Source organism: Pleurodeles waltl, chromosome 8, assembly GCF_031143425.1.
Source record: "Pleurodeles waltl isolate 20211129_DDA chromosome 8, aPleWal1.hap1.20221129, whole genome shotgun sequence".
Lineage (NCBI taxonomy): Eukaryota > Metazoa > Chordata > Amphibia > Caudata > Salamandridae > Pleurodeles > Pleurodeles waltl.
In genome coordinates this window covers 1,145,289,371-1,145,303,069 of record NC_090447.1, presented here as the reverse complement: position 1 = coordinate 1,145,303,069, position 13,699 = coordinate 1,145,289,371, and the positions used below count along the sequence as shown (strand labels likewise).

Below are 13,699 nucleotides of genomic sequence, written 5' to 3'. Positions count from 1 at the left end.
ATAGAGATTTATTACCTTACGTCAGGTAATGAATGGTGAAAAATGAAGTAAACAGGTGAATAAGAAAAACGAAAAGAAACAAAAGAACTGAGTCCCACACTATTACATCATAGTGGGAACACCAGTGTCAATGCGGCAACAGTCACTTCCTACTCCCACGCACACCACTGGGGTGCCCAGTTGACTCACTGGCACCCTGAATGTCACCCTCAGTGGCAGTGCTGCGCCTGGCACTGCGCCGTCTGGTGTCTGATGCGGGTACTGCCAGACTACTAAGGCTCGAACTGTCCTCAGTGTCCCCCAAGGCTACCTCACTGGGAGTGGCCGATCTCTGTCCCATGACTAGTTCAATCACATTAGTGATTTGGGCAAGGCCCTGGACCACATCCCTGCTGGTGTATGCAGCCTCCACTTGGGCCGCCATAGCGCGACGGGCGATGAGTGCGGTTGAGTTTGTCATCCTGTTTGAGGACCTGCAGTAGTTAGCAAACAGGGTTCGGAAGCGGTGTTCATGTCTGCGTTGACTCACCCTTTCGTGGCGCAGCTCCTCACACAGGTCACGCACTGCACTGGTGAGCTCCCTAGTGTCCTGAGAGGCCTGCACCTGTCCCTCACTCAGCTGGGTGATATTGTCATTCAGGGTGTCAATTCGCCGATGCAGGCCAATCATATGTCTGTTGTGGACTCTCAGGTTCCTGTCCAGACTCAAAATTCTCCTGTTTTGCAGGTGCTGTTGCTGCAACATAGCAGCCTCAAGTCCCCCAAACAAGGATGAACCCTCAGCTGCCTCCTGCGGTTGCTGCTGGGACACTGTGGAACTTCTGCAATGTGCTGCATGACCCCTATCCTCCGGTATCTGGCTGCGCCTATCTGGTGCAGATGGTGTGCTTGGCCCCTCCTGCTGCACATCAGAGTCACAACTGAGGTCTGGCAGTGGCAATGGCCTGGGCCTGCGGCGCACAGTGGAGAAGTTGACGGACCCACTGGTGTTGGTGTCAGAGGGCTGCTGTGTGTCCGTCTCCCCTACACACGGAATTTCTGTGGCTGCTGGGCCAGGCCCACCTGCAACAACAATATGCAGCATGTCAGTTCTGTATGTTACATTCTCTGTCCAGAAATGGCAATAAAGGTACAGGTACTGCTCTACATGGTGTAGTGTGTGTTGTGTTACCTTGGGTGTCACTATGCTTGCTTACATTGCCATGCTACTGTCTGTACTAGTTTGTGGACCACAACTCCCATAATGCATAGTTGTGATGCTTCTAAGATGTGGACTGGACTACTTCACACACTACTTCACATTACATGCTAATTCCTAAGGGGCTTTTATGCATGCACATATTGGGTTCACACGACAACATTGCAGTTACCTTGGCTGGTACTCGGTTGAGCGGAGGTGTCTATATCTGTGACCCCTGTCACTGCTTCCGGGAGGAGTGTCGATTCCACCAGGTCCTCCAGTGGTGTGGCAGGTGGCTCGGTTGGTGGTCCTCCTCCTGTGCCCCTGGCCTCTGCAAGTCTCTTTGCCACCCTCTCCTTTGCCCGGGACCGCAGGTCGTACCAGCGTTTCTTGATTTCATCAATAGAGCGCTGTGCCACTCCAATGGCGCAGATTTTACCTTGGATCTCAAGCCATAGCCTTCTCTTCTCGCTCTCAGGCACCTGGAGTGATGATTTACCAAAGAGGCGGTCATGACTCCTCACAACCTCTTCTGTTAGTACCTCCAGCTCCTGTTCACTGAACTTGAGTTTGCGCTTCCTCTCCTGCTTCTCCTGTGAAGTACCTTGGGGCTCCATTGTGGCTCAGGTGATGCTGCTCCTTCAGAGTGCTGCTCAATGTGGCTGGGCTGCTCTCACTCAGGATGCTGGTTTGGGTGTGGCACCTGAAACTGCCTGTGATGACTCATTTCCTGCTGGTGATGTCATCAGGCTCCTCCAGGTGTGCATTCTCGAACTTTCTCGCATTTTGCGAATTTTTTTTTTTACCGAATCTCAAAAAAATCGCAAATTGCGAGAATGCAAATTGCGATTCGGTATATGGGCCTCGCAAACCACAAATAGCGATTTTTAAGAAATCGCTAATTCCGAATCGCAATTTTGTTACATGGCCAATTGCGACTCGGAAATAGCGATTTCTTAATAATCGCATTTTGCGATTCGCAGACCCCAGTTTTCATACATCTGGCCCTTGGTCCTTTGTAGTTGCAGGGCAGTCCTCTGAGTTGCATCGCTGTGGTAGGTTCTTTGAATCAGGAGACAGGCCTGTACGGCTGGGGCCAAAACAGTTGTCTTCCTTCTTCTCTGCGGGGGTTTTCAGGTCAGCAGTCCTTCTTCTTTGTAGGTTGTCAGGAATCTGAAATCCTGGGTTCAGGGTTGCCCCTAAATACTGAATTCAGGGGTGTGTTAAGATCACAGAGCAGTAGCCAATGGCTACTGTCCTTGAGGGTGGCTACACCCGCCTTGTGCTCCCTCCCTTTGGGGAGGGGAGCACATCTCTATCCCAATTGGGCTAAATCCTCCCAAACAAGATGGAGGATTTTCTAAGGAGGGGGTCACTTCAGCTCTGGTCACCTTAGGGGTGGACCTGGCAGAGGAGGTGGTGACTCCTTGTTTTCCCATTGTCCCTCTGGAGTTGCCACCCAAAGTGGGGGCGGCCATCTCCACTGGCTGGAGTGCCCTGGGGGCATTGTAACACCAGGCCTGAGCCTTTGAGGCTCACCTCCAGGTTTTACAGTTCCTGGAGGAGGGAAGTGTCAAGCACCTCCACCCAGGACAGGCGATGTTTCTGACCACAGAGAACAGAAAGGCTCTCACCACAGGGGGTCAGAAACTTGTCTGTCAGTGGCAGGTTGGTACCGACCAGTCAGTCCTGCACTGAAGGATTGGGTAAAATACAGGGGTCATCTCTAATATGCCCACTGTGTGCATTTTTTTAATAAATCCAACACTGGCATCAGTGTAGGTTTATTATTCTGAGAAGTTTGATAGCAAACTTCCTAGTATTCAGTATAGCCATTATGGAACTGTGGAGTTCGTTTTGACAAACTCCCGGGCCATATACTTAATATGGCACACTGCACTTACAGTGTCTAAGAATGAACTTAGACACTGTAGGGGCATAGTACTCAGGCAGCTATGCCCTCACCTGTGGTATAGTACACCCTGCCTTAGAGATGTAAGGGCTGCTAGAGGGGTGACTTACCTATGCCACAGGCAGTGTTTTGTGAGCATGGCACCCTGAGGGGGATGCCATGTCGACTTTCTTTTTCTCCCCAACAACACACACAATCTGCAATGGCAGTGTGCATGTGTTAGGTGAGGGGTCCCTTAGGGTGGCACAACACATGCTGCAGCCCTTAAGGACCTTCCATGATCACTGGGCCCTTGGTACCAGTGGTACCTTTTGCAAGGGAATTCTCTGTGTGTCAGAGGTGTGCCAATTGTGGGAACAATGGTACATTTTTAGTGAAAGAACACTGGTGCTGGGGCCTGGTTAGCAGGATCCCAGCACACTCTCAAGTCAAGTCAGCATCAATATCAGCCAAAAGTGAAGGGGTAACTGCAACAAAGGCCATTTTCCTACAACGCAAAAAGAGCGTTGGCATTCCATCTTAATCATACTAAAGATTTCCAGGTGGACGATCAACTCTTTGTCGGGTATGTGGGTGCGAAAAAAGGAGAAGGCGTTGCAAAAACGTACCATCTCTCGATGGGTACTTCTTTGCATCAAGATGTGCTATGTTTTGGCCAAGAAACAACCCCCTGAGGGCTTGCATGCTCATTTCACCAGAGCAACTGCTGCTTCCGCTGCGTTAACATGCAGAGTTCTTGTCCTGGATATCTACCAGGCAGCTACGTGGACGTCCCTGCACACGTTTGCTAAACACTACTGCCTGAACAGTCAGTTCCGTTGGGACGGCTTCTTTGATCGTTCAGTCCTGCAGGACTTTCTAGTATGATCTTGGTTCGCAGCCCACCTCTGAGGATGGCATTGCTCAGGTATCTATTCTAAAGTAAGGAATCTGCTACTAGAAGTCTCTATCATATGTACAAGTTACTTACTTTTAGTAACAAAATATCTGGTAGAGACATATTCTAGTTGCAGATTCCTTACCAACCCATCCATCCTCCCCGCTTGCAAACTGATTTCTAGGGACAGAGATTCCCCCCTTCAGGTTCTTAGCTGTGGCGCACCAATCTCAGTGTTCTTAGCGGCTCTGCGTTTTGGGGTGGAAAGTCGTTAAAAGAAACTGACTCCACTGCGCTGATACAGCGCCTCTGTAATACTCCTGACGTCATCACGGCTACTACGAGGCCAACGATGCCCGCCCAGTCGACCGACGCCACCTAGCGACGCTGAAGGGTATTGCTTGAAGAAAAATCTCCGTATCCAGTCTGATGCCTGAGGGAAATTCCAAGGTAAGGAATCTGCAACTAGAATATGTCTCTACCAGATATTTCGTTACCAAAGGTAAGTAACTTGTACTGCAAGTCGTAAAGACTTCCATTCACATTCTTTTCAGCTGCAAAAAAAACTTTAAATAAAAACATACACACACACTACTGTGACTGGAATGTGCAGTCCTTATGTTTCCCTATCTCCATCTGCTTTCATATTGCAGTGTTGATGACCGCTAGCTTGAGGTGTTTTTTTTTGTAAGCGTTCAAAGAGTGTTAGCCTTTTTCCTAGGAACCGATATATAGTGTGATTTTCTTTTTTTCTTTTAGTATTTTCTGGGCGTTAGACTTTGTGGTCACAAATCTTTAAGGAATGCATTACCTATAAACGACTACCTTATATTCTCTCACATCCAATAACCTTTTAGGTGCACAATATAAAGGTCATCTGTAGATGCAAAACATACCAAGTAATTCCCTGTGAGTATGATTAACAAGAATGACAGAACTGGAGCCCTTGGTGCCAGTGTACGATGGCCCAGAATATTTCAGTGATTCAGCAAAAGTTTGCCTCAGGAAGAGAGAGGCGGAATTCAAACATTGCTTAGAATTGACCTTTTGTGTGGGCACTCCGTGGATCCTCTGTTACTCGGCTGCAATCTTTGCCACATCCCTGCCTTTCTGCATTTAATTTTTCTGTTTTGTCTGTCATTTAGCTTCTCCAAACCCAGAATAAAAAGTTTTCTAGCTATTGAGTGAAAGAATTTTAATTTACATTAAGGACATGGGGGCGAGGATTATGCTTCCCTTACTTTACTGCAAAAAGTACAGCTGCCAATGAAATGACACCAACCATTTCAGTAAACATTATAAAAACGTCATCTCCTATGAGCAGTCCCACTCCCATCCACCAACAGGGCCTCAGGATAGTCTATAAACCATGGTGTCTCCGTAATCCTGCCTCTTTCTTTGCGACAGAGACAGAACCAGAAACTTTGCAACATAACTGACCGGAAAACTTGCCATTGCCTCTACATTGAAGAACCCTCCGGCTTGATTTAATGTCTTCCGGCCACATCAGCAATGATCGAGTCCACAACCGTAGCACTTCAACCAGAATTTCGCAAAACATTCCAGGATTCAACCCTGCTTACCATCAGAACCTGTAAAAAGAAAACTAAGAAATATTGCTCAAAAACAAGCATTAAAGAAAACATGGGTGGGTGATATCTCCAACAACATTCATCTGATATTACATCATTATCTAATGTATCTAGAAGTTCAGCCAACTACATAAGGGTGGGATAATCCTCACCTCCGCGTCCTTAATGGAACTGAAAATTATTTAATGTGACAGCCAGAAAATGTTTTAGTCTATCAGGACTGGAGGTTCCGGGTTATACTTCTTCAAAGCTGTCCCACAACACCTGATGCAACATCAACAATCAGTTTATGATAAAACACCTTCAATGTAGAGTCCAGAGACCAGTTGGCAGTCACTATAATGTCCTCTAAACGAGATTCCAGAGAAAAAGATTTGGAAGCCATGGCACACCTCACTGAATGCATCCCAAACAGGGTAGTGTCTATGTCAGCTTCAAACAACCACCACTTTACCTATCCGTCTAAATTGGCTGATGTCACCGGCTGGAAAGACTTCGGCATAGAAATAAGCAACTGTCCGCCATGGGTCGTAATTCCCTAGTACTATCCTCATACAACTTGAGACACTGTACTACACATAGTTAATGATTGTCTGGGAATGCTGGATAGTTCACACAATTGTCTACCAATCCCAAAACCCTGCTGGCACAACAAGACCTGGCAGGGAATATTCAGAGCATTTTCTTTCTCCCTTTAAAGACCATACTTCAACTGGTTGGGTGAACTCTCTGCATTAAGGTCGACCATCAGTAAAATTGGCACATTAAGAAAGGACGAGACTCCAGATGGAGAAAATACAGTGGACGCACATTCAACATTTGTCTACAGGAAATGAGGCAGAGAAGAATAGTATGTTTTACAGACAAATGTTTCCTGCAAAGGTCTTTATTAGCTGGCCATGCCCTGAGAAATTGAGGCACTACAATAAAACTGAATATTTCCATTTAGGAGGTTGGATCAAGCGAATGTCTTTTAACAAGTTCACACCAAGGGATGTTCCCTATCTGGCCTCCCCTTTTTTAACAGGTGGTGACCTGCTGAAATAGCTAATTTTTTATTATAGATTGATCTATATGCTAAACTCTGAACTGCCAAATGGGAAAGAAAATAAACAATCAGAGGTAGTTTCACAACCAGGGGATCCCCACTGTGCTAGTCACACCAAATTCAGTTCCGCCAATTGACCCCACATCCAATATATGACCCTCAGTATCCTGATAAAGGGTGGAAAGGCAAGGAGAAGGTTCCTTTTTCAATTCTGGAAGAAAACGTCTGACCTTACCGCCAGCGGATTGGGCCTCCAGCTCAAGAAGATCAGGATTTGAGAATTCAGATGCAAAGTAAAGAAGTCTTCAACACAAGGACCCCAGAACAGATTGAGTTGGCGAAAGACATGGGGGTAAAGTCTCCAATCGCTGGAGTACCTCAGGAACCCAGGTGAAAACATTGTTGATGATTTGAACCACAAAACAAACACAAAAAATACACAAACAAGCCTTCCATCAAACACATTTACAAATGCTAATACATTTTATTTAATTTGCGAACAAATAAAATACAAAAAAAAAATTAATAGGAAGTTTGGAGCTTTTTTAAATTTAATTGAAGCCACACATCATCCATGCTATATTCTGTTTGATGCGGCTGCGTGGCTCCCACGGATCAATCTGAGGTTACTAATTTAACTTTTAGCCTCCAATTTCAAATTCCTTGGCAGTTACTGTATGTTTTAAAACTTCCAGATGTACATTCAACCACTTTATTTATATATACTTTATTAATTTGTTATTAATTCATAATTTTTCTAAGCAGTCACTTTCCCCCTGAAGAGGCTGCCTGGACTCCAAGGGGCCCCCGGACCATAGGCTGGGAACCACAGGTGTAGGGGGGAATAAACACGGAGCACATTCATTATGAATACGTTTCACGTTTTTGTGGACCTAATTTGTCTTAACAGTTTTAAAACTGGCATACAGTTACCAACGTCCATTTAAATAGGCATTTGTTTTGAATGCTGAATCAGCTGTTCTGTTCCTCTTAGCTCACACACTGCTGTGATTTTAATTGAAATGTATAATTGAAATACTTATCCTGCAGTGCCCAAAATTGAGGGTAAGAGAGTGAAACCAAATTTTTCAGTCACATAGTCCACTACATCAATCAGTCATATTGCTCCTGAGAAGATGACAATATTCGGTTGCTTTCAGGAACGCATGTATTTAAACCAGTATGATTATTCAGGTATTCCAAATACTGGTGAAAAAATCCAAAATCAAATGACAGTTGACAAATCTTGTGTCCCTGTTTGCTGCGGAGCTTGGGCTTTTTCGAGTCTCTAAGTTGTCCATATTGAGGTAGGAGTTAAACCTAATGTCATATTAGTAAATTCTAGGTCTACTCTAAGGCAGACAGGCTTAGAACATCTACACTAGCTGTGCCGTTTGTTTCTAGTGAGACGTTCTAAGGCTTACTGACATAAAGAAGAAGCACATGGAGGCTCTAATTTTATTATGGACTTTTTACCGGGGTTTGAAATACTGCAATATATTGACCACTGGATCAAATAAATGCATTGCTCACAGCAACTGGGGAGTCAGTGGAGTTCCATGCACCATGACTGATGTCCTAATATTTTGTTTTTAATAGACTCTGAGTTGTGCTCATCTTTGTCTCCTCCCCCCAACCATGAAGGCTATAGTTTTGTGCTGGTTTTCTGCATTTTAATGCTGAGAAATCATGAAAATCTTACATTTAATTTGAGTAAAGTGCTTTTTAAGAACACATTTACTGTGGGTGGTTATCATGAGTCACACAGCCATAATGTGTTTATTATAATTTGTTTACTTTGTCTGTGGAGGTTGGCAAAAGAGTGGGAGTGGTAGTATGATCAAGTACCTCACATGATGAACTGCCTCAGTATAAACTGCAGTACGCAGCAATATAGGCAGTGATCCTTGAACTCCTCTACGTAAGACAAAAGGGAAATTCTAGAGACACTGTAACTAGGAAATAGGAGAACCCTTAGCAGACCTTTTATTTTGACTCCTACCAAAACATAATTCATTTTATTGGCCAAGAACAACAAATCCAAATGTGGTTCAACCACGTGAACCTGGACAGATTCAACCAGATTAAACCTCAATTTACACCAAAATGCCAAATCACTAGGATTCACCCTGGACACCAACATGACCCTCAAGGAGCATACAGCTAACGAAATCGGGACAACCCGGTACTAGCTCTGTTAAGAAAGTGAAACAATGCCTTCCAAAACTCAACTTCTGAGTAGCTGTTCAAGCCCTCATCGACTTGGATTAGGATGGCAGCAGTGCACTGTTTCACGGCCTCCCACAGTCTGAGCTAGACCCCGTTGATGACATCCTACCTGCTGCAGCACACCTCAAGCAGAAACTGAAGGAATAATTAGGACCATATCCACCCCCACTCTGATGGAACTCCACGGTAATAATCAGTAATGGAAGGGGATGGGAGTATAGTAGTTGTGTCTACTTTCTAAGTTCACGATTGAGAATATATTTGAGAATTCAAAGTCACGCGTGTTTAATATTTAGTGACATAAGGAGCACAATATATAGCTGAAATGTAAATAATATGTAAAAAGGAGAAATGTTCTGTGCAATTTGATATAATGGTTAAGATTACCTATTTTAAAAATTGTTTGCCTTTACTCAAGAACTGTGTGAACTGCACACTAAATCACTGTGAGAAATAATTTATTTGAAGCGGATAATGTGAAGCTTTAATATTTTTGTCTAGTGGTAATCCCTTAATATATACATGTTGATTCTAAAATTTCTTAAAAATCATTTTTTGTTATTTATTTATTTTAGAAAAAGATGAAGAAACAAAAGCACTCGAGGCACATCTTTCAAACATTGCAAAACCAGAGGTAAGTCGGCTTCTTTTTGCAAATTAAAAAAAGAAAATCACTAGTTTGCCTTCTCCTTTGTCACAGCGACTTCTCAATGAGGACGACTCAACAACCTGGAGCAGGGCAATTTTTTTCTTCAAAAATGGAGCCCCTGGTGGTCAGCAGTGCTTTCCAGCAACTTTGTCAAATTCTAAAAAGAAATACAAATAAATAGTGTTGCAGTATAGAGGAATGTGAGTCATAAGTTACTCCAGCAGTTGTCCAGTTAGCCCAAGGTGATGCAGCTTGCTGACGGAGGTGCAGTAAAAGGTTTCTCAGCTTTTTTGAGCTTGCTGACGTATAGCTGTGTTGGCAGCAGATAACCTAGGATCTGGAAAAAACAAGCATTGAGAAATAGGGTTTCTTAACTATTTTTTACTCAGCGGAGAGGCAGTGGCTTTGCCCGCATTCTAAGTGCTGGATGAATTTAGCAGGCATTGAGTGGATCATTTCTACTGCATGAATGCCTTAGATTTGGAAGGCTCTGGTAAATTAGCATAAATAAAAGAGCCCAGAAATACAAGAGGTTATTTTTTTCCCGTGGGTTTCGCATCCATGCATGGCATTTAAGGAGGAGGAGACTGGCAGGGTGTGTATCTCAACAGAGAGAGTCCATGCATGTAGCCCATAACATAGAGTGAAAGGTAACTTCCTTGGAGAGCCAACTGGAGCCTTAGTGATGTGCTGGTGAATGTGGAACAAGGCATGAATGACTCCAGAAAGAAGATGTAGTTGAGATCTCTGCCCTTCAGAAAGAGTGCAAACAACTATGTAAAGCAGTTGCGAGAAAAGGTGGAGTGCCCTGAAAATCAGTCTGACACACCAAACGTCCTGATTTTGGTTGTCCTGGAGGGTCACTAATCTGTCCTTTAATTGATTTTCTAGCTCGTTGTGTGTTCCTCCTGGAGCGGACTCTGGCACCTTAAGAGTGGTCTGAGTGGTGTGTTCTTGAAGGAGAAGGACATGAATGTCACCTCTGTGATCCATCACATTGTGGAGACACAATATTCTAATGTTCGACTTGAATGTGGGAATAGGCACGGATGAGGACCTATTTAAGCTAAGAAAGTAATTTGTATGCTAAAATCTGGAAGGGATGATATTTTATGTAGCAATACACACTGTACATAACTGTACACAAGCAAAATAAGTATGTGTACCTTTGTATAGATGCTGCTTATACCTTTCTTGTTGATGTTCCCATGAAATAGAATACCATTATGGGTGCTGAGTCTTTGAAGTCTCTTTTTTATATGTTTGGCTGTAAATTACTTTGTGTTTAGTCATGACCAACTCCCCCAACTCCGCCCCCCTGCCACAGCCAAATAGAAGGACTCACCCAGAAAGGTTTCCTTAGCCCCAAGGTGTTCTTTGCGTATTACACCTGCTTTGGAGAAAAGGAAAACGGACCAGTCTCTCACGCCTCTCTATGATGAGTTAGGCTCATCAAGATCCAGAATGTTATAAGCCAGACAACCATACCGGAGAAGCTGCTATCTGTTAAGCTTATATGTATGTAGATGCTTAGAGCCTCACTCAGATGTCTGAAAGTAGCAAACAGACACAACAAGTGGTGTTTACAATGATATTTCATTTCTTAAGTACAATCAGACCACAAACCTTGTGTATCAGAGTGGTTGAAATTATTATTGTAAACTTAGCAGCCATATTATAAACTAGATGAATATTAGACCCATGCATTTTACATTGCACGTCCTTACTATTTATAACAATCATTTTAAATACTATCATACATATATACCTTCGTTACTACCAGCCTTAGAGTTATGATATTGGCTGAGTAATTAGTATGTTTCCCTTGCTAACTTATGCCAAGCCATTGCTATCCCTGCATATGTGTAGAAAGCTACCAGGCCTGTAGTCAAATATTGACTCTCCAGCATCTCCTGTAAGCAATCAGTTTTCTGCCCCTGCCAAAGTCTAATGGCTCTTTATTCCTTTCTCCCTAATAATTCTTTATGGCGGGGGACGAGAAGTTGCTGTTGAGTCTCTTGAATCTGCATCACTGCCTAAAAAATGCTTCAGAGACATATACGAAAGGCAATCAATTGTTTAAAAAATGATTCCTTTCACATTAGCTCTGTACCTAGCTGGACTAAATTGTGATTGTAACAGCAACAGGGAGATACCTCAGTGGCTTGGTTCGCCATAGAAAGCTGATAAACAATAATGGCCAGGTTTCTGGCAGCTTGCGAGGGCTGATGTGGAGGGCCAAGGTTGAAGGGCCACCAAGCAGTTGTCCATCGAGAGAGAGCTTTATCAAATAGGGAATGCTAGGTTTTCCTGGTGTTTAGCTTTAGCCAATTACAGCTCATTCATGTGATAACTGGAGATATGCCGCATATCTAATTTGTGTGGGCAATTGCTCTGTGTTGCAGGAGAAAGTGAATCAGCTGACTGCCATCAGTGTAAGAGATAATGTTAAAACTGAAAGATCTAGATGGCTGCTATGTGATATAAACATTAAGCTGGGTGGGGCTCAGAAAAGATCCCGGGGCACTGCGCACCAAATATTGGAAGCATCAGATTGAACTGGTGGGAGACATACTGATTGGATCTCGTGAGAGAATAAAGAACTAAACCATTGAAGAGCAGAATGACAGATACATGTATCACTTGAGTAGAATAGCATGCAATACTATGCAAACGCCACCAAAAGAACTGAAAGCAAAAGAGCCCTGGTAGGCACCCTTATCAATGATGAGTTACATTTAGTCTGTGGCAGCAGCGAAAGCAGTTTTCCTGCTATGATTGCCTCTAAATCCTGATTGTAAGGGATAGAGTAGAAGGTGCATCTCGAGGTAACTAGTGAGTTGCTAGTTGACTAGTTTTCACAAGACTTTGACTGGGTAAGGAAATAAAGGAGATAGGTTGGACAATGCTGTAGTTTCAAGGTAAAGTTTTTTAAGCAGCAGCAGTTCAGAGATGTTTCCATTCAATGGGGTATATAGTAGTTGATAGTCATAAGTTATAAAGGGTAGTGAGTGTGGGGCCATTGATTTCATGACTGAGAGAAAAGATGTAGTCTAGACGGCAAACACCGAGGGGACGAGATTTAAATGAATGGATGGCCCTTGCGACCTCTTCCATTGTAAGCAGAGTGTAGCTTAAGCATTAAGCAGAATGAGGGGGGGCATGGCTGCCACCAAAGATGTCGAGGAGGGCACAGTTATGAAGTCCAGAGAGGCTAGAGCGGGTTATGGGGAATAATTAAGATACATCTACTTGATCTTATAGGAGAAGTAACTAGAAAGGTCAGAGCAGAGGTGCTGAGATGGGGTGATGGAGCAGGAAGAGCCAAAGGGAGTGGTACATTATTTTACATTATGAAAATTTCCTTCATGAAATTTGTGCTTTCTCGGATGTCAGGGAGAGGTCTGTCCCTGGTGCTGGCGATAATTACAGTGCACTGACGTAAAGATGTATTTATTATTAATGGTATGTGAGCTATGCCACTGCTGCTCAAAGTCATTTGCTGTGGCATTTAAGCTGCCTGAGGTCCTCTATATACCAACCTGAATGGGACGTTGTGCTTTGGGGTGCTTTTTTATTGGGGCACGGGTATTAGATACATTTGTAAGCCATGTAATAACCAGTAGGCAGTTCTGTAGAAATAAGCGGAGGTAATTTAAGCGCTCATTTCCAGCTATCCATAGAGATTTTGTTCTATGGCTTTGTTTTAAAATATGTGGGCATGTTATTAGATTGAGAGAAAGGGATGTTGAAGAAGATTAAAAAAATGATTTGTCCATATAAGACTAGTGGGTCTCTCTACCCTAAAGTGAGAAACATTGTTGAAGATAGGATCAAGTAAGTAGCCTGTGAGATGTGTAATTGTATTTGTATAGCACTTACTACCCCTGACGAGCCTCTGCAACACTTTTCGGCGAGTAGCACGCTACTCCGGAACCCAAAAGGATTAGTGGTGGATTAGTATAAGGAAATAGGAGTACAGGATTAGTATGAGTTAATTTGAGCAGAGGAAATGTGAGTTTGTTAGTTGGATTGAATAGAATAATAGAGGGATTGAGGAGGAAAGAATCCAGAAGTGTTAATTAGGAGAGTATAGTAATAGAATGAGGCTTGGGATGAGTAAAGGAGAGATGGAGGAGGGAAGAGTCTGTAGAATGGAGTTAAGGAGATCATAGTAGTAGAAGGGGTTTTGGATGAGTCCAAAGTGAGATA

The 13,699-nt window shown here is 43.6% G+C and overlaps 1 protein-coding gene across 2 annotated transcripts in view; it reads left to right on the top strand.

The window, feature by feature from the left end:
- The window catches only part of FNDC3A (fibronectin type III domain containing 3A), a 1,418,915-nt gene that overhangs the window by 691,059 nt on the left and 714,157 nt on the right, over window positions 1–13,699 (top strand). For both annotated transcript variants that reach the window (XM_069205374.1, XM_069205375.1), the window contains one exon: window positions 9,414–9,472. In XM_069205374.1, the coding sequence (XP_069061475.1) occupies window positions 9,414–9,472 (59 nt within the window). The remainder of the gene's footprint in view (window positions 1–9,413; window positions 9,473–13,699) is intronic.